Raw genomic sequence first — 20,218 nt, forward strand, 5'->3', positions numbered from 1 at the left:
TTTTGGGAAAAAAAAAAAAAAAAAAAAAAACCCAAAATCGGGGGAGTGGGGGCTCTTTGGGGTCACCTTTCTTCCATTGGCTCCTGGAGGCAATCTGGGCTTGTGACGTCACTGATTCCTTCCTCTTTGGTTTCCTTCCTTTGCAAAGAGTGGGAGAGTTTTCTGGCAAGATCAGCCTGGGTTGTTCTCCAATGTTTTCATGGCACTCTGGGGAGAGCAAGGACAACAGAGGCAGAGGGAATGAAAAGAAATAACCAGAGCCAAATAGATGCATTTGAAATCTTTGAAAGTTTCAGCATCTTTTTGTTACACAATCATAACACAATTAGAATTCAGATTCAGTAACAAAAACTGCCTGAAATATGCCTGTTTTCCAATCTGAGCCCAGTCTTTCTGTTGTTTTTAGGAAATGATCTGCTTGAAGATTCTCCGTATGAGCCAGTAAACAGCAGATTGTCTGATATATTCCGGGTGGTCCCATTCATACCAGGTAAGCAGATTCATACTTCCACTCTCATGCCTTCGCCGGCTTGAAATCCGTTGGCTTGCGTTCCCTTTGGCTCTCAAGCAGTGTATAAGGAGATAGTTGAATGGCACAGTGTTTCTGGGAAATTAGAAACAGGATGATGATAATGAAGAGGCAGAATGCCTAGAGATGATTGTACGACTTGAAAGTAATTCTAAATGAAGTAAATGTGGTGTGGTGGTTTGAAAGAGGTTGGAGGGAAGTGACTTGGTTGAATTTCTTCCCCCCGCCCCCCGCAATAAAATATGATTGGCCAACTCTTGCAAAGGGAGTGCCACTTCTGTCTGTAGGTGGCAATCGTATTCCCTTCTTGCTGCATACTGTACACAGTGCCTCCCTGGAAATGGGATCTATTTAAATGATGCTGCTTTACTTTACAAGATGCTTGAAGATCATCTTAGATTGTTGAAGACTTGGACAGACTCACGTGTCTGCCTTTGACTGAAAAGATTAAGCTCTACTATTTGTTAACATTTTTTTGTTTTGTTCTTAATTTTTCCCGAGCAAGTGTGTGCATATACGAAAGAATATGTTCCTGCCCTTTCAAAAGTGGTCTCACTTCCCGTGGTTTGTTTTGTCTTTGCAAAGCTACATTTGGTTTGGAAGTGAACTTAGTTTTAGAATTAAGTTTTCCATAACATCTGCATTCAGATAGCCCCACAAATAATGAGTGAGGCAGTGATTTCCCTTAATGACATACAGATTCCAGACTGATGTTGTCTTTATTTGTTTACAATTAAGACTTTCTCAAGTATACATGGCCATCACAAGTTGTATGTTTCTTGGTGATTAAACGTGGTGGTTCACACTGAATGTAATTCTATGAGATGGTGGTTTGGTCCTGGTGAGCGTCTTCTAGTGTTCTAAATGTTTTATGCTTTCCTGCAGAAAGTCATAGAACCAAGACAGTATGTAAATACTGAAATTATGTGTGAGTGTATTATACACACATTCACTCAAGACATCCACTGAGCACCTGCTGCATTCTCACCATTGGGAGTTTGGCAGTGAGCCAGATAGAAGGCATATCTGCTCCCGTGAATCTTAGAAGCAGCCAGCAACTGGCATTTATTAAGCTCTTGTTATGTGCCAGGCACTGTTTAAGATCTTTTCATCACTGGCTTATGTAGTCATCATCAAGTGTGTCTTACATATTGTTATTTCCATTTTACAGATGAGATGATTGAGGCAAGGGGAAGTTAGGAAACCAGCCCAAGATCACAGAGCTCCTAACTGGTGGAACCAGAATTTAAACTCAGATTTATTTGCAGGGTTTTGTAACATTTGTCTCTTACTGCTCAGACTGTGCTCCTCAGACCATCAGCATGAACTGATGTCACCTGGAAGTTTGTTAGAAGTATGGACTCTCAGGCTACTTCCCAGAGCTGTGGGATGAGCATTTACATTTTAGGAAGCTCCCTGGGCTGAGTGCTTTATATGCTCAAGAAACTTGAGAATCACTCTTCTCTATTATTTTTTTGGTTCAGAGAAAAAGTGTGTGTGTATGTGTGTGTGTGTGTTTGTGTGGCCTCTTTCTGGGATAAAATATAAGAGGACAAGTTTAGTGTCAGAGACATTCATACATGATCCTAAATAATGTTGATAGCTTATACCCCAAATCCCTATTAATGTTCTCTGTCCCTTCGGCCCAGCCAGGACAGTGGCTCAGACAGTGTATCAGGAATGTGCAGACAAGAGTGTATGACCATCAGAGTTTTTGTGTTAGCAGATCAGTAGGAACTAGGGTGGGGTACCAGAAACCTGGCTGACCTTCCTGGTACCGAGAGGGGCAGTGCCTCCTGCTGGCTGCCTGTGCCCTGGAAGCATTACTGCTCAGTCTTTGTACCAATGCCTGGAAGGATATGAACCCTTCTCCCCTGCTGGGAAAGTGAGAGTAAGGAAATAGGTAAGGAAGAAGGTTCATCTGGGTTTTAATTTCAAAACTGTTGTGAACTATAGGGCTGTAATAGACTCATTTTACTCTCTCTGGGTCTCTCTTTTTTTGGTATAATGAGACCATTGAAGTAAAAATCCCCAGTCCTAACAGTCCATGATTCTGAGGGTAGATTGAGGTCATCTCCAAAATCCCCCCCCTTTTCAATCCTTGCATTCTTTCTCCACTTAAAGTGACCTGGCCATTCTTGGATACCACTGGCTTGTCTGGGTTTTTTTTTTTTTTGATGGGTATCAAATGCTTCTGCCTGGACTAAGTCCCACCCATTCATTTTTTTGGATCGCTCTCTCACACAGATATGTTTTCATAACAAATATGTTGTAAGACCCAGCCTGCTGAGGACCCAGAAGTCATAACTCAGAGCCAGGAAGATCTTGTCTGGAGCTACATTTTATATCTCAAGGGCATTGGATTTAGGTTCCAGCTGTAATGAGCTTTGACCTCTACAGTGACTGTGTTCCTTAAGTGGGTATAGGAGAGCCAAATGGAGCCTCGAGAGGTTTCGAGCCATTGAATAATGCATATGATCCAGTTTGGCATTTGTAGGATGGAGAGGGACAGAGGATCGGGATGATGAATGCTGCTCTTCATGGTTTGAACCTGAGTTTCTAGAACATCTCTTCTGTTTTAAGAATGTCTCTGAGGAAACTGGGACAGCAGGGCCTTTGCCTTTTACAGATAGGGTAGCCATCAGAGTTTCCATATTTGGGTGTCTCTGCCCAAGGTGAAGAGAATGTTTATCCACATACGCTAAGGGTGAGCTGAATCCTTTCACTGAACAAGACATGTTTGACGTTCTTGCATTTCCATTTTCCTTGGACTCATCAAACCCACAGCCATCATTGGCACTGTTTACTTGATCACTAGTTAAAAGGCCATATGGAGATATTATCAGTGATGGGAACAAGGAAGGGACCAAAAATAAGGTAGAGTAATGTTAAAACTGTCATCTGAAGCCTGAACTGCAGAAGGGAAATCAAGCAGGCTAGTGTGGCGAGAATTGAGGTAGGAAGTTGGAGGGATTCTTCTCCTGGAAGCACAATAGCGGAAGTGGGAGCATTGGCCTCCAAGGCACTTTGAAGGGCTCTGGGAAGCGCCCTTTCTGTGGGTGGATGCTGGTGTGGTTTTTAGGGGTCCCACCACACAGTCAAGAAAGTGAATCAGTGAAGGAAGAAGTGAGTCAGTGCAAGAGGACGTCGGAAGAGAGGCCCAAACCCAGGAAAGTGTCTTGGGAGCCGAGAGGGCAGAGCTGTGTGGGTGCTCAGAGCGTCGGAGGTTGGAGCTGTCAAGTGATAATTTCACACTGTGACTCTTAGCCATGACTTTACTCTTTCACTTCTATTCTGCTTTGCCTTTTCTTCCTCACAAAAGTTCAAATGCAGCAAGAAATAAATAGTAATTTGAAAGGAAGAGGAGCCTTTTAGCACTGTTTTTGGACTCTCTGGAAGGGGAGCGCAAAGCAGTGAGAAATTTGAAAAGTGGAAGTGGAGTGGGTGCTGAGAAAAGCCTGGAGATGGAGGATCAGAGAGTGGATATAAGCCCCTCGAGGGCAGCAAGAGATATTTTTTAAGAAAGGGCTCCAAGGCTTAAAAGTATTGATTGGGAGGTCGGATTTTGAAGACAAGAGTCAAGAAATGTCAGACCTTCTTCAGGGGTAATCAAAGTCAATGGTATTTGCAAACAAGAGTCAAGTGGAGAGATTGTGGGACAAGACTGGTGCCAGTATTTGAACATTCTTTATCTGCTTTGGTGAAAGACAAAGTTCTAGTTCTTTGGCTTTGCAGCCATTTCCCTTCCAAACTCCCAGAGAGTGACTTAGATTTTCAGAGGAAACCTTAGGATCTTGAGGTTGGTTCCCATGTAATTGGAAATGGCTTGCCGCAGCATCAGATGCCCCTAAGCTGTCCTGAGTCTGGCTCCTTTTTGAATGATGCTGTAAATCATGAGCCAAGTTTAACATTTCTGTTTTAATGAACCATCATATTTATGTAACTATTAAATGAAAAATTTCTTAAAATGTTTATATGTTGAAGAAGAGCCTTATAAGACCATCTGCTGTCTTGTCAAATCATGACAAGAGAGAAACGCTTGTAAGTACTAGCTGCTAGGGGTGTGTGGTGGTCCTCTCCTTTTCATTCAGCTCTCTAATCGTGTGTCCCTGTGTTGAGAACCCTTATAAGTCTTTTGTTCTCTATTCTGGTATGTATTAAACTCCTTCACGGGGCTTCCAGGCGGTGCAGTGGTAAAGAATCAACTTGGTAATGCAGAAGAAGCAAGAGATGCAGATTGGATCCCTGGGTTGGGAAGATGCCCAAGAGTAGAAAATGGCAACCGACTCCAGTATTCTTACCTGGAAAGTTCCATGGACAGAGGAGCCTGGCAGGTTGCAGTCCATGGGGTTGCAAAGAGTTGGACACGACTGAGCGACTGAACACACAGCATACGACCATCTTCCTAGGCCACCTTGGCTCTGCCCTCCCTCTAGAAGCCACTGCCCCTCTCCAGTCAAGCTCACCGAGTAGACCATTCCCAGGTATTGCATGCATGTTTGCTTTCCCGTGCCTTGACACTTGGCTTTGCCTCTGTTTGGAAGGTTTCTATTAGTTCTTCAAGACCGAGATCAGGTTTCATCTCTGAGGGCCGTGCTGGAATTCCCCCAGACAGGCACTTCCACTCAGGATTCTCTCATGCTGCAGTTCGCTCTTGCCTTTATGGTAGCTGTTAATCACAGCCTATCGAGAGGACTTATTTATGCGTCTGTCTTTCTCACTGGAAAGTCGGGGATTTGCTTGAGATGCCGGGTGTTTGCTCAGCATCGAGCATCCTTCCCGGCTGTGAGCAGGCATTAGCACAACCATATGTGCTAAGTCACTTCAGTCCTGTCCGACTCTTGCAACCCCATGGACTGTAGCCTGCCAGGCTCCTCTGTCCATGCGATTCTCCAGGCAAGCATACTGGAGTGGGTTGCCATTTCCTACTCCAGAGGATCTTCCTGACTCAGGGATTGGACTGGCGTTTCTTACACCTCCTGCATTGGCAGGCAGGTTCTTTCCCACAAGTACCACCTGGGAAGCCTTTATCAACCATAGGCGGTTGAATATCAGAGAACAGATCTAGTCCAATCCTTTGCTTTTACAAAATTGAAGTTCAGAGATGGGAAGCCATTTGGCCTGAGCCACATTACTTGAGGGTCTCCTCCAGAACCTTTTCTTGGATCTGGTACTGCCTTAGAGCACGTTGGCATTGACCTCTTTCTGTTCTGCCTACTGTCTGAACAGACATCATCTATCTCTGGGACCTCAGCTTCCATGGACACTATGACTCAGAGCCTTCCCTCCTACTCCTCTCCAGCCTCTCCTGAGCTCTAAACCAGCATTTCCAGTTGAAACCCAGCTGAATCCATCAGGATATATATATCTCAGTTACTTCAAACTCAGTGCATCCAAAATGGATCTCATCATCTCTCCCCTTTTCTCCTTACATCCTCCTCTCCCTGAGTCTCTTGTCTTACATAAAGGCATTGCCTGCCTAACTCGTAAGCTTTGGAATCATCTCCACCACCTCCCCTCCCCTCCTCAACTCCTTGCGCTGGACCCGTCACTAAGTCCTCCTGAAATTACTTGCTGTTTTTTGAATATCCTTTCTCTCCATTCCCTCAGTCTACCTATCTTACCTTTCACTTGAGCTTTGCATTGGCCTTCTTACTGGCTCCGTGCCTGTGTCTAGTTTCTCCTTGTTCAACCTGGCCACCCATTGCCAGATGTTACCTTAGCACCTTGGTGACTTCCAGGAGTGATCTGGTTTCAGTCTCCCTTGTTAGATTCTTCTATTAATCAACTTCCCATCTCACCCCAGTCGCCCGTGTCTAAAGAAACTAGGTTGACCAGCTGCTGTCCCACCAGTCCTCTGGGCAGCTTTGTGCCTCTTTCATCTTTGTATGTGCTGGTGCTGGAGAAGGGACACGTGCTCCAGAATTGCACTTACCTGGGTGGATCTCCAGCTCTGCCGCTTGTTTTGGGCAGGTCATTTGATCTCATGGTACCTCAGAATCCTTGGATATAAGATGAGATGGTGATACTACCTCCTTTACAGGTTCTTGGGAATTAAAAAGGCTATATGTAAAAAGCCTTGCCTCCTGCCTGAAATATAATTGGTCCTCAATAAAATCTCAGTCATTTTTAATACTGTGCCAAGGCTGTGTTAGCTGTCAGCTCACTCCTGACTCCAAAAGTGGGGCTCGTTTTCGACACACCATATTCCCTGGTCAGGGCTTCCCAGGTAGCTGAGTGGTAAAGATTCTGCCTCCCAGTGCAGGAGATACCGGAGACGTAAGTTCGATCCCTGGATCGGCAGGATCCCCTTGGGGAGGAATGGCAGTCCACTCCAGCATTCTTGCCTGGATAATCCCATGGACAGAGGAGCCTGGTGGGCTTCGGTCCATGGGCTCACACAGACTAGGATGCGACTGAGTGACTGAACATGCACACGTGATTCCCTGATCATGGAACCATGATTCTATGTCTAGAAAAGCATAGCAACCCCAAGCTTTCAGAAAGGCTGCTCATCAACTGGCTTGGACAAGAAAGAAGAAATCTATCTACTATCAAAAGGGCCCTGGAGGAAAGCCCTAACTTTTAATGACCCAATTTGAGTCTTAAATCCCCCCTGGGGAGGGTCTTCCTTTTGCCTGCTCTGATCCCCCTGTTCCTCTGGGGCGGGATCCTTCCTTTGGCTCTTGCTGCAGCTGGCTGTCACCCCGGGTGGGAGCTCTTCCTGTACTTAAGGATTCTTGTGATCAGCCTACCCTTCTCAGCTTGACTGATTCCCATTCTTCTAACCTTTCCCCATAAATCTTCTCTGCAACGCCCCTCATAGCGGGAAGAATTACTGCTGCCTGAGAAGGGCATGCCTTCAACCTGGGAAAGGCTTCCGTCTCCACAGGCCCTGCTAAGTACACTTCCATTTCACTTTCACAGACCGCTACTTTTGGCTTTTATTCTCTCACTCTCCGGCCCCTCAGCGATCCATGTTTATGGTACGACAGTAAGAAATTACAAACAGGTAGGAAAGGAAAGCGAATTTAAACCATTCATAGTCTCAGCTCCCAAAGATAACCGCTGTAAACATCTGATATGAGCCTTTGCAGCTTTTTTCCTATATATATGAATATATATAACTGTGTGTGTACATATATATTTATCTTTTTTTTCTTTTTTACAAAAATGAAGTCGTAGTTTACACCTGCTTTCTTATTACCTGCCTCATGACCTGAGGAATCTGGGTCTTCTTACGTCACTGACCCCTTCCTAAGGGCAAGCTTTATTATTTAGATGAACTGTCAACCTTGAGAAGTTCCGTGAGTAAGGCCTCAGGTCTTTGCAGTGTCTCGATACTTCTGGCAACGGCAGGAATGTTCCAGTGCAGGCTGTGGAAGTAGAGACAGTCAGATATTTTGCATAGAATTACTGTAGGTCCCGTTACCCAAAGAGGGGAGATAAAACATCGGTGAGTGACAGGTAATTGCATGAACTGAAGATTGTTACAAGGTGCAAAATTATTTATAGCCAATATGTCTGTCCTCATTCCTTCCCCTTAGTCTTCTGAAGTATTTCTTTCTGCCACCTCTTAATTTTTCTGCTGTCGAAGCTTATTTTTTCCAAAGGATGTCCTTTTTTTGTTGTTGTTGCTATTGTCTGGAATACAGTGGAGAATCATCAAGAGAAGTCATCAGGATCGTTTTATCCAAAGAGCACTGGTCCAGGAATCAAGAGCCTGTGTTCTGCCTCCAGCAGCTAGCCAGTGACCTTGGCAAGTTTTTGCCTTTCCAGAGAGACACCTTCTCCTTTTGTAAAATGAGGGCAGCCGCTGAAGATGACCTGTAATGTCTTCCTTCTTTCTCTAAGGGCCTGACTATGGAATCTTGTGTTATTCTGTGACTTACTGTTTTTCTATCCGGCCTTTTCTTCCTACCAGAGAAAATCATCATCTCGCCATATACATTTTCATATTAATGACATTTGTAAAGCATGATTTATTCAATATGTACCTTACTTTGCACCAGAGTGTATTTAAAGCATCTCATTTGAATACATGCAAGAAGATAAAATAAGAAAGTGGAGAAAATAAAGAAGAGGGCAAAATGAGAGTAGGAAAGAGAAAAGGAAGCCAGGAGTGAAGACAAAATGCATGTCATAAGATTATATTTTAACAAATCAAATTATTGGAAGTACAGTGTGAAAACAAAGGGATAAATATAATCCCTGATGGTAGATGCCATAGGACTTTTGGAGGTCATTCTAGTCCAATCCTTTTATTTTACTGATAAGAAAACTGAGAGTTCCATAAATTTCCAGAACGGTGAAACATAAATTGTCGAGGACAGTGATGACAAGTAAAATTAGGTATGTGTTTGTTTTTAAATTGATATTTGAAATTCTCCATCTCCTGGCATTTCCTCACCTCCTTTGAATTGTCCTTCACTCGCTCCTCAGCCATGCACCCTTTTAGTTTGCCAGACTTTGTTCTCACAGTTAGAGCGAGAAGCACAGCCTTTGACTTCAGTTAACGGGTTGGCTGTCCATTGTTTCGGAATTATTTCAGAACAAGGGTTAATTAATAGGTCTCTGTTTGGCAACAGAACCCAGTGGCCAGAATGTACATTTTCTTATCTTTTGACCCCCTTCAGAATTGTCTGCAATGAAAACTAAGAAATTATTTGTTGCTTGAAGCCTGCCCAGCCTTCACATTCAAAAAAAAATTAATCTTTTGTCTGGATTTTTTTTTGTTAAAGAAACTAACCACTTCCCGTAATTTAGAGACTCAACTAGCTGGGTCAGTGATGAGAACGAATGGGTAATTTGCATAAGGGGCTAATTTATTATGTCCCCTGGGCATTTCTTTCATCTCTCTTCCCATTCTAATTAATGTTCTAAGAGGGTCTATCACCATATCAGAAATTAAGGGTGAAAGCAGCCATTGTTAACCTTTATTCTTATGATTTTTTATCTTCTGTGATCTTTTAACCATTTTCTTTTCATATCCAGGGATTTACACAGATAGAGCTGGGAAGTGCAGGGAGAGGAGATTTTAGGGGTGTGCTCTTTTCTGATCTTTCTTCAAATAGTGGGTTGTTGTAAAAATAAAAATGACTCAGGGTAGCTTTCCAACCACAGAGGGATTTGTAAAACACACAGAAGGGTACAGTCATGGTGCAGAATTGTTACTGAATTTGAGCCCCTTAGAAACATCTATATAAACATGTATATACACACGTACAGATAGAGATATATTTATATATCTGCCTGTTCATGTGTATATGTGTGTATTTATAGCATATGTGAGTGTGGATGTCTGTATTATTAAACATTTTGCCTCTAAAAGATCTTCCTTGACACGTGTTTCAGTCGGTTCTGGCTGTGACAAAGACAGCTGTGTGTGAGAGAGTGTGACACAGCTGAGGAAAGGCAAGAGAACAAGCAATTTCTTCGAAAATCAATTGCAATTTACTCCCACTAAATTGGCCCACGGTCCGCCCCGTCCGAGCATTAGCATATGACAGACTTTTAATCATTTGGTCAAATGGCCTATTTCTGGTCAAACCACAGTTGCCTCTGGGGCTCTGCCCTTAGTCCTAGAGCTGTATTGTCTCTAGACCTGCTGTCTCTTTAAAGAGGATATAACTGTGGGGAGAGGAGTTCCTAGGGGAGGCCCCGCTGAGTGCCCTCAAGGCCATTATTTCCTTTTGATCCCCACCTATGCTAAAAGGTGAGCCTTCCTGGTGGCTCAGACAATAAAGAATCTGCCTGTAATGTGGGAGACCCAGGTTCCATCCCTGGGTCAGGAAGATCCCCTGGAGAAGGGAATGGCAACCCACTTCAGTATCCTTGCCTGGAGAATTCCTTGGACAGAGGAGCCTGGCAGCTTACCAGTCCATGGGGTCCCAAGGAGTCAAACTTGACTGAGCAGTTAGCACTTAATAGTATGCGAAAAGGTAGGTGTAATATTCTGATTCCTGAAAGGGAAACCTGAGATCAGAGAGGATGATTAACTTTCTCAGCACCACACCGCCATTAAGTAGAAGAGTTAAGTCTCACATCTTATTTCTGCATCTTCAAAGCCTGTGCTCTTTCTACTGTTATGTGATGAAATTTTAAGCACAGACCTGATCCTTTATTAAGGAGGAACCTACGTAGTTCCTGCTGTCTTCCCTTAATTCCCAGTTCCCTTTCCTCTGTCTTCTACCTTAAAGCACTATTTGACAAAAGCCCTTTAAAGTTGAAATATAAACCAATATCTATTATTTTAGTACTTAGCCCTGCATTCCGATGGGTTCTTAATTGACAAGTAAAATCCAGAACACGCGTGCTATTAAAACCATTCCTGCGGAACTGCAGAAATATTAACCAAAGAAGCAATTTCTGGTTTGTATCTTTTTTTTTTCATTTCAGTGTGAGATGGAAGGATTCTAAAGTAGAGCAGAATGCCTAGAGCCATTTTTTTTGTCATGTTGTTGTATAAATAGCATTACACAGTGGTAAAGAAAGGAGTACATACTTTAGTCCCACTTTAAGGTGACCTAATAGGCTATTCATTTGTCTTCCATCATACTGGTACCACTTCCCTTGACGTCCCTCTGATGGTGTAAGAAGCACCATGCCAACTGTTATTCCTGTTGCCCTGTGTACATTATTGTTTTGTGTATAGTTAATAGTGTATGAAAATAAGTATTGATTGCATTCTTTGTAGAAATAGGCCAGCAGGTTTCCTAAAGCCCATGTTTATGAAATGTTTCATTGATCCCTGTTAGTATGAGTTTCAAATAAACTCTTGATGAAGAAGAAACCAGGAGATCAGAGAATTCTGGAGAGTTCTTGATGGAACTATTATATTTTCATATGTTTAGGAATGGCAAGTGGGATTTGAATGGGAGGAGTGACCAGGTGAACTCTAAACATACTCCTGATGGAAATGGTTACCCTCCCCAGGAGACCTTAAGAAAAATAAAAATAATAATTAGCAACAGCTGTGAGAGGCAGTGAGCTAGGTGTTTTACACACAATAGCTTGTATTAACCTTGTTTAGTAGAAGGTGCTCTTAGCCCCACTTCTTGGCTGAGAAGACTGAGACCCAAGTAAGGAACTGGCCCGAGGGCACATGCCTAGGAATGGGTGGAGCTGCATTTTCACCCAGGAGGCCTGCTCCAGAACCCATGCTGTAGTGTCTGTCTGCATCCATGTAACAGGAGAGATAGTCCCTGAAAGTCAAGAGCACAAACTGCATGAAGTCATAGACATTTTGTGCTGAGTTATATGTATGTGTGTATGTGTATGATCGGAGAAGGCAGTGGCACCCCACGCCAGTACTCTTGCCTGGAAAATCCCACCGGCGGAGGAGCCTGGTGGGCTGCAGTCCATGGGGTCGCTAAGAGTTGGACACAACTGAGCAACTTCACTTGCACTTTTCACTTTCATGCATTGGAGAAGGAAATGGCAACCCACTCCAGTGTTCTTGCCTGGAGAATCCCAGGGATGGGGGAGCCTGGTGGGCTGCTGTCTATAGGGTTGCACAGAGTCGGACACGACTGAAACGACTTAGCAGCAGCAGCAGCATGTGTATGATATACACAGGTAATATATATTATATATAAAATAAGTACACTATAACGAAGAGAAGAATTGGTTGGTTTCTGTGATCTCTGTTGACTTTCAGTATTTTGGTGTGATAGAGTGGCATTTCTGTCAAATTCATTCATCACATACTTACTGAGAATGTATGATGAGCCTACTGAGAGGCCTAGGTGATTCAGACCCTACTGTTGCCTTTTAAGATTTCTTTTTTCTTGTTTTAGGGATAGGAATAAAACAAAACAAAATAGGTTATAGGTATATAACAAAACAGAAAAAAATAGGTTTTATGGATAGGTATAAAAAAAGCAGATTATGTTGCAAAATGGTAGGCAAATGAGTAGAACTCCGTACAGGCTCAGATGTAGCCCTAAGGAGAGAATATTTGACTAGATGGAGATATGGACCAGAAAAGGCTTCTGAAGGGGACTTTGAGCTGGGTTTTGAGGAGAGGATAGAAGTTTCCTACCTAGAGGTGGTGTGGGGGGAGCATTCCAGGCAGGGGCAACAGCGTGGGCAAAGATGCTGAGTGTCCAGGTTGCAGTTATAAGCTGCTGGAGACGTCAGTGTGAGCAGTGGTGGAAGACAAGCTGGGCAGAGATGTGGGTTTTTCACGCTCAGAGGCTTGGCCTTTGTCTCAGCAGAACCAGGGAAGGATGACGGCTCGTGTATCTTAGCACAATCGGGATTTTTAGGTTGAATCGTATGAAATTGCCATTTTTGCAGGTCAGCATGGTAGAATAGCACACATTTCATATGGCTCAACCTAATATAGTTTTGTGTCATAAAAGCACGTAGGGTTCTGGATGCTCCCAGACTGGAGAACGACATAGGGTTAGGGTTTGTAACTCCTCATCTCAGAAAGTACCTGTTTATCTCAGCTCCTGATGGACACAGAGCAAGTGTAGGTCAAGTTTAAGCTTCTCTCTTTCAGACCTTCTCCCTGGGGGGAGAAGATGCCAAAGGTACCCATTGCACACAGCTCCCCATTTAGGTGCTCAGGCAGAAGAGCTGGAGTCAGTGAGGCCGCCTGGACCTCACAGGGTGGGCTCGGAAAGGGAGTGGGGCGCCTGGAGAGCAGGTCACAGCGGGACTGAGTGCAGGAAGCAGGGTGGTCTGGGGCCAGGTTATGAAAAGTCTTCATGCTGTTATAGGAGACATATTGACTTGTAGCAGGAGAAAGGGTGTCCTGGAAAATTGTTCAGTGGAGCCCCTTAGCCACTGAGTGATCTGGCTGGTGAAAAGGCTTAGCCTGGAGGTCACTGGGATTGTGGACAGTTTTGGATCCCCCAGAGGAATGGCTCCCCACCTGCCTTCTTTTTTTTCCCCCAAGATTAAATGTATCTATTTTTGGCTATGCTGGATCTTCGTTGCTGCACGTGGGCTGTTGCAGAGAGCGGGGGCTACTCTCTGCGGTGCATGGGCTTCTCATTGTGGTGTCTTCCCTTGATGTGGAGCACAGGCTCAGTAGTTGTGGCACATGGGCTTTGTTGCTCTGAGGCATGTGGGGTCTTCCTGGAGCAGGGATCGAACCTGTGTCCCCTGAATTGGCAGTGGATTCTCTACCTCTCAACCACTCCAAGCTTCCCTCTTAGCTCAGTCGGTAAAGAATCTGCCTGCAATGCAGGAGACCTGGGTTCAGTTCCTGGGTTGGGAAGATCTCCTGGAGAAGGAAATGGCAACCCACTCCAGTATTCTTGCCTGGAGAACCCCATGGACAGAGGAGCCTGGCAGGCTTTGTAGTCCATAGGATCGCAAGGGTTGGACACGACTTAGTGACCAAACCACCACCATCTCAACCATTCCAATGCTTGCCGTCTACCTTCTGCAGTGCCTAAATCCAACCCCAGTGCTGTCCTCCAGCCTGGAATCAGGATGGGCTTCTGCTTTTTGACTTGGGGACAGTGGTCAGTCATGGGTCAGGTTTGATCTCCAGGCCAGAGTTGTCCTCCTGGCTGGGAGAGATGGCCCTGCTCACCTTGTCTGTGTCCACCTGTTGGGAGGACTTGATGTATGGGCTTGTTTCTGCATTTCTTTTCTAGATACTCTTTAATCCTTCTGGCTCCCTAGTCCTGGGTCTCACTTGGCAGTTTTCTGCGCCACATTCTTGACTTGCTTCAGAACGTTTTGCAAGAGTCTGTCTGAATAAAAACTCAAAGATTCTAAATGCAGGGAGTTGTCTTAATTGAAAGAGATGCCCGCTAACCCCAGGGCAAACCCAGTGAGAGAAGGATGAGGAAGGAGGGCCTTTGGGATTGCAGCCAGTAATTGCTGAAGCTCACGGAGTGGTTCCTAAGAAGAAACCAAACCCTCTCTGTCGTTTTTTGAGCCCAGAGTGTGTTTATGATGGTGTTTTAATGATACCGCTGGGGTGGGAGCAGGAAGAGGTTGTACTTTGCCCTTTATGGCTGCTGCTGATCTCCTGTAAGAACGCACCCAGAGCCAGGGACCTTTTTGCTCAAGAGCCACTGGGCAGACCATCTGTATTCATTCCGGAGATTGGGGTGGGGCTGGGGAGGGGCAGGGGAATGAGGTCCCAGTGATCCTAGGAAATTATGGAATGCAGAATAGCAGTGGTAAAGAGCAAAGTCTTGGGGTTAAACACACCCAGATTTGAGTTCCACATGCCAGCACTTACTAGCTGTGGGACCCAGGGTTAATAGAGACTCGGCCTATAAGTGGGGATAATAATAGTATCCAATTCATAAAGTTATTGGCGGTAACACTTAGGATGAGCACTGAGAAGTGCTTGGGAAATGGTAGGTGAATGACTGCCAGGAGCTTCCTTTTATATGTGCCCTAACTTCCTGCCTTCTCCCTCCTCTCCCAATTTATTGGCATGAAACAGCAATAGTAGATTATCTGAGTGGATGTAGATTTCTTTTCTGCCCTGAAAGAAAAAAAAAAAGACACCAATAGCTATACGGGAAATGATGATCACCAATTCAGTTGAGTCCAAAACATCAATTATCTTCTCTAAAAATAATAGTAGTTGCATTCTCTGAGAACCTCCTGTGTGCCTGGCACTGGGCTAGTTGCTGGGGGGATGGTGGAACCAGGAAGAGGATGCAGGGCACAGGGATTGGCAGGCAGGGAGCGGGAAGGAAGAGCCACAAAGGGAAGTAGGATGCATTAGAGAGAGGAAAGCTCTGGGAGACAGAGGTGGAGTCCAGGTGAGCCAGGGTGCGCTGGTAGAAAGGGAAAGGAAACCCAGCAGAGAAATTAACATAAGATAGGCTAGCCCTGTGTTCAGCAGCTGTGAGCATGCTGCAAACCTAGTGTGTCTTTTTCTTGATTATTCTCAAGAATGTTTTAAAAAATGTGATGTTTGCAAACAAAGCAGAAACAGTCGAAGCATTGTTTTCTATTAGCAGTATAAGGTTCACTGGCTATGGCTGTTTTTTCATCCTTGTCTTCCAAATTGTAATTTTAAAAGATGAGACATTTCATATTCAAGAGTTTCCTTTGTCTGAAATAAATTATTCATTTCTACCCACTTTTAGAAACAATGAACATAATACTTAATGCATCACAATTAAGCGGGTGTAGCTTCGTATAAAATTATGTTCTGTGCATCTTGGTGGCAAACAGAGCAGCGTATCCTATATCTTGTCGACATTTGTTCCTCATAAGCAAAACATAAAGAAGGAGAGACTCTGAAATGTGTTTTCTTTCCCCTCCCGATGGAGGAGGGGTAACTTTAGACCCGACCAGTCTTGTTTTTGACATTGCACAGCTGCTGGGGGCTGTGTCACTGCAGAGAAAGTGAAGTTACTGCCTCTATATTGTGCGCGGGGTCAGGTGAGGGTCAGGATTCTTGAGCACTGCCCATTCATCTCAGCCCCCTTTGTCTGGGTTTGCGATCCCTCTAGAATCCTCTCTGAGAAGAGTATTGCCTGGAAATGACTTCCTTCTGGATTTAGTGGCAATGCTTCCTGAATGCTGGCCGGTTGGTCACACAATGCACTGTTTCTGAGCCTCTGGCATTTTGAAGTACCTTTTTCTTTGTGTATGTGACAAGATTCTACCTTAGGGAACTAGGCATTGCCAGCAAGGATTGAGATGTCCATCGAAAGCCTGTTCAGTCTTGAAGGGGATGGTCCCCAGGAACTCAAGTCCCAGCTGAGAGGTCAGAGTCAAAGCCGGCTATGATTGCCAGAGAGCAATTGTGAAGAACATCACTTGTGAAATGCCTGCTGGCTTCCCAGCAGTAGGATACCAGATGCCTCCTTAGATTATTTCATTTCATCCTGAGTGTTGGCCTGGGGTGGGGTGGAAGCATTATTTCCATCTTATGTAAGAAGAAACCCAAACTCAGAAAAGTCAAGTGACGTGCCGAAGGCCACACAGCTAGTTTTTGGAAGATCTTGAATTCATGCCAAATTTGTCCAGCTCCTAAGATCTGGGTTCTGATAAGCTCTTCTGCTTGTTGCTTTTTTTTATTGTTAGGTCAGAAACAAAAGCAACCAAATGCAAGATGGGTTCTCAGTTAACTCTGGTCTCAGCACTATTGTATTCGAATAGAAACAATAGTATCTTTCTAATTTTAAAGAGGGTTGAAAGGTAGCTAGTAGAGCTTCCCAGGTGGCTCAGCGGTAAAGATTCTGCCTGCAATGCAGGAGCTACAGGAGATGTGGGTTTGATCCCTGGGTGGGGAAGATCCCCTGGAGGAGGGCAGGGCAACCCACTCCAGGATTCTTGGCTAGAGAATCCCATGGACAGAGGAGCCTGGAGGATCACAGTCCATGGGATTGCAAAGAGTTGGACACAACTGAAGTGACTTAGTTCACACCCATGCACAACTTAGTGACTGAGCAACAGCAACCAGGAAGATGCCCTGGACTTGGCCAAAGGTTTTCCCAGATACTTCCCTGCCCTTGAACTCTGGTATAGTGTGTTGAGTACCTGCCTTGGCTGGACTGACTGTGTCTGGCCTGTGGGTGTTCTCAGGGTCTCTGCTTCCACCTCCGTGCTGATGCAGCTCCTCTGGACTTTATTCTGAGTCCCTTGCTCTGACCAGTATCTCCCTTGGAGTCTTCGTACTCAGTTCGAGGAGCCCTCTTTGAGTCTCTTTGAGCTAAGTCAATCCAACTTCATGCTGGGTGGTGCCGCCAAATATTGGAGTTAATTCCGGTCGTAACTCAGATGTGCTCCATGTTAAATTCGCCTGTCTTAAACCAGGGGGAACCAGGAAGAGGCTTATTTAGAACCTTTAGGGAGATACTTTCATAGGTTGGGGAGAGCAGTGCCCAAGTGGAAAGAATGTGGATTTGGAGTCAGACCTGGGTTTGCATCCTGACTTCATCATCTCATAACTTTGGCAAGTTATTTACCTGCATTAAGCCTCCATTTCTCACTTTTTCCAGTGTGGATAATATCTACGCTGCAGGGTCATTGTGAGAACTGAGTTGTGAGACATTGTGTTTAAGTAGAAATGATAGAGGGCTTCCCTGGTGGCGCTAGTGGTAAAGAACCCACCTGCCAATGCAGGAGACACAGGAGATGCAGGTTCGATCCCTGGGTTGGGAAGATCCCTTGGAGAAGGAAACGGCAACCCACTCCAATATTCTTGCCTAGAAAACCCCATGGACAGAGGAGCCTGGCAAGTTACAGTCCATAGGGTCGCAAAGGGTCAGACATGTCTAAAACAACTTAGCACATGCACGCAGAAATGATAGAAATTCTTACTTAAAAAAAAATAATGATTCTTACTAAAAAAAATGAGAACTTACTCCTCAGCCTCAAGACATTGCACTGCACCCAGGGAGAGGGTGACAGTCCTGTGCCCAGCCTTCTGGATTTCCCTCAGACCAGGTGACTGTTTTCTGCGGACCTCCTGGTATATCTGCAGTTGCCACCTTGAGCTGCACGGTGACCAGTGGCCTGGTTCAGCTCATGAAGCCAAGCTGCACTGGCTGTTTCTGTTTTCTTGCTGTTATCTGAAATCCTGCCTTACAGCTCCTTGATTTCCCCAAACATTCTGCAGCCTGGTGGAGTAGGGTCGGTCCTGGACTTGTTCCTCCGTGCCCTTGCCCTTAATTAAGAGAAAGTACAGCACACACTGGTAGACCTTCCAGAAAGTGCTCTTACGCCGATCCTGTGGCTGCTACTGTCGGGGTGCACCTTGGAGACTGGGGGAAGGAGAGTGCTTCGTGGGTTCACATGCCTGGTGAGGATGCTGAGTTGAATGTAGAATTTTCCTATCAGGAGCAAAACCAAAGAGCTTTTTAGATAAGCGCTCTGAGGTGGGCCAGAAACGCCGGGCAAATATTTACCCTACATGTAAAACACTCACTAAGTTAAATGTTATTTAGAAGCCCTAAAATAGAAAAATTTACACTCAGGGTTTTATATCTGATGATTGTAAAAAAAAAAAAAAAAGTCGATTGCTGTTTCCCCTTTCCTCTGAGCTGCTTTTTTGTAACGTGGAATGACAGCAGAGCAGTACCCTCCTGGCCTGCCCATTCTGGAACTTTCCCTCTCAGTCCACCTTTATCCCATGCCCCTTTTAGACATGTACCCTTCCCTCCCACTCCCATCCCCAGTGACTCTGCTCTTCTGCTCTGGATGCCCTGATTTTGGACCTGGCACCACCTCATCTGTCCCTCCTTGTGGATCTCCACGTGCCAACTGTGGGATGCTGGCTTTGGCAGACTTCCCTCCCCACTGGTTTCCAGCTTCTGTTGACTGGGTTGTTTAAACTCCAAGAAGACCGGCACTGGGGGCCTTGAGAAGGTCTATGCTGCTGTCGGACACCTGGGTTTGAGACTGAGCATCCCATTAAAAGAGTTACTTTCCTTTGCTAGACCCCTCTGTTCCTCTCTGGCAAAGCAGTGAGAGGGCTGTGCTGGTGGTTCTGACCTGGCATCATAGAGCATTACGTACCATCATCATCCTATGGGGGAGGTTTATGATATCCTGATGGCTCTCCCCACCCCACCCCAGGTGTGCTGTCTTGGCTGAAAATTGTTGGGCTACAACTCCATGATTTCCATGGGAACTTGTCGGTTTTGACCTGCCTTGTGGTCTTTGATGCTTTGTCAGGGATCTTAGGATGACTTCTTCCTTCCATTCATCAACCAGTTTTTACCGAGTCAATTGTCTGTGGGTTGGACACAGAGCTAGGTCCTGAGGACACAGCATGGGTGAGACAGATGGGGCTCTGAACTCAGGAAGCTTATGGTCTAGTGGAGGAGGCATAATGAGTCCAAAGAAGTTAGTGGTTTTTGATAACAGTAAGTAATATGAAGACGATAGACCAATATGACAGCAAATAGAGGGGAGAGGGTAACCCCACCGCACCAGGACAACAGGAGGGCCTCCCTGAGCAAGTGACTTTGCTCGGAGCCCTAAATGACAAAGAACTACCCATCCTCAGCACTGATCGGAGTGCATTTAGCAGAGTGCAGAGGCCCCCGGGTGCCCTCTCCGTGAACAGGGAGGCCAGTGTGGTGGGAGACTTGTACCGTTTTGCCGGTGATGGTCTCTTGCTGCTGCCCTGGGCAGGGGGCCAGTGATGGGGGCAAGGCTGACACTGGGGGTCAGAAGGGAGCCACGGTGGAGGTGGGGGTGCAGGGAGCACTAGGAGGCTTTGGAGCCACGGTTCCTGCTTTGGGGAGGCACATTCATGCACCTTACACGAGAAAGGTTCCATGTCTCCGTTAACTGCTCTAGAATTCTGAGGTATGAGCAGAGCAGCTGCTGGGGTTGGACCTGGAAGCTTTGTGTTTGAGTGTTTCTGACTTTGCTCTGTTGCCCTCCTGATACATGTTTTGAAAATATAATTCTCGAATGAGAGTTCTCTTTCGAGTCTGGATTTATGGTTTCCACTGATTAGCCTCTTTTTTAAAGACAATGAAATGGAAGTTAATTGTAGACCATTGAGGATGAAAGAGTCTTTTCTGATCCCCAAGTCCAGGCCTTTGGCTGATGAATGGATGACTGGACTGGAGACTAGAATGGTTGAGGGGCTTGCTAAGGGGGCAGACTGATCCTGGGGCCCAGTCCCACACTCATGCCTCTCCCAGCTGATATATGCAGTGTGTCCGAGTAAGTCATGCCTGAGGATGGGGAAGTTGAAGGCATGATGACTCTGTTCTGGCGGGCATCTGACTT

The 20,218-nt window shown here is 45.3% G+C and overlaps 1 protein-coding gene across 2 annotated transcripts in view; it reads left to right on the plus strand.

Annotated features, from left to right (window-relative positions):
* Nucleotides 1–20,218, plus strand: part of GFRA1 (GDNF family receptor alpha 1) — a 231,521-nt gene that overhangs the window by 2,257 nt on the left and 209,046 nt on the right. For both annotated transcript variants that reach the window (XM_010859290.1, XM_010859291.1), the window contains exon 3: nt 407–490. In XM_010859290.1, coding sequence (XP_010857592.1) covers nt 407–490 — 84 coding nt within the window. The remainder of the gene's footprint in view (nt 1–406; nt 491–20,218) is intronic.

The sequence above is a fragment of the Bison bison genome, unplaced genomic scaffold, assembly GCF_000754665.1.
Source record: "Bison bison bison isolate TAMUID 2011002044 unplaced genomic scaffold, Bison_UMD1.0 scf7180017864456, whole genome shotgun sequence".
In the NCBI taxonomy this organism is placed as follows: Eukaryota; Metazoa; Chordata; class Mammalia; order Artiodactyla; family Bovidae; genus Bison; species Bison bison.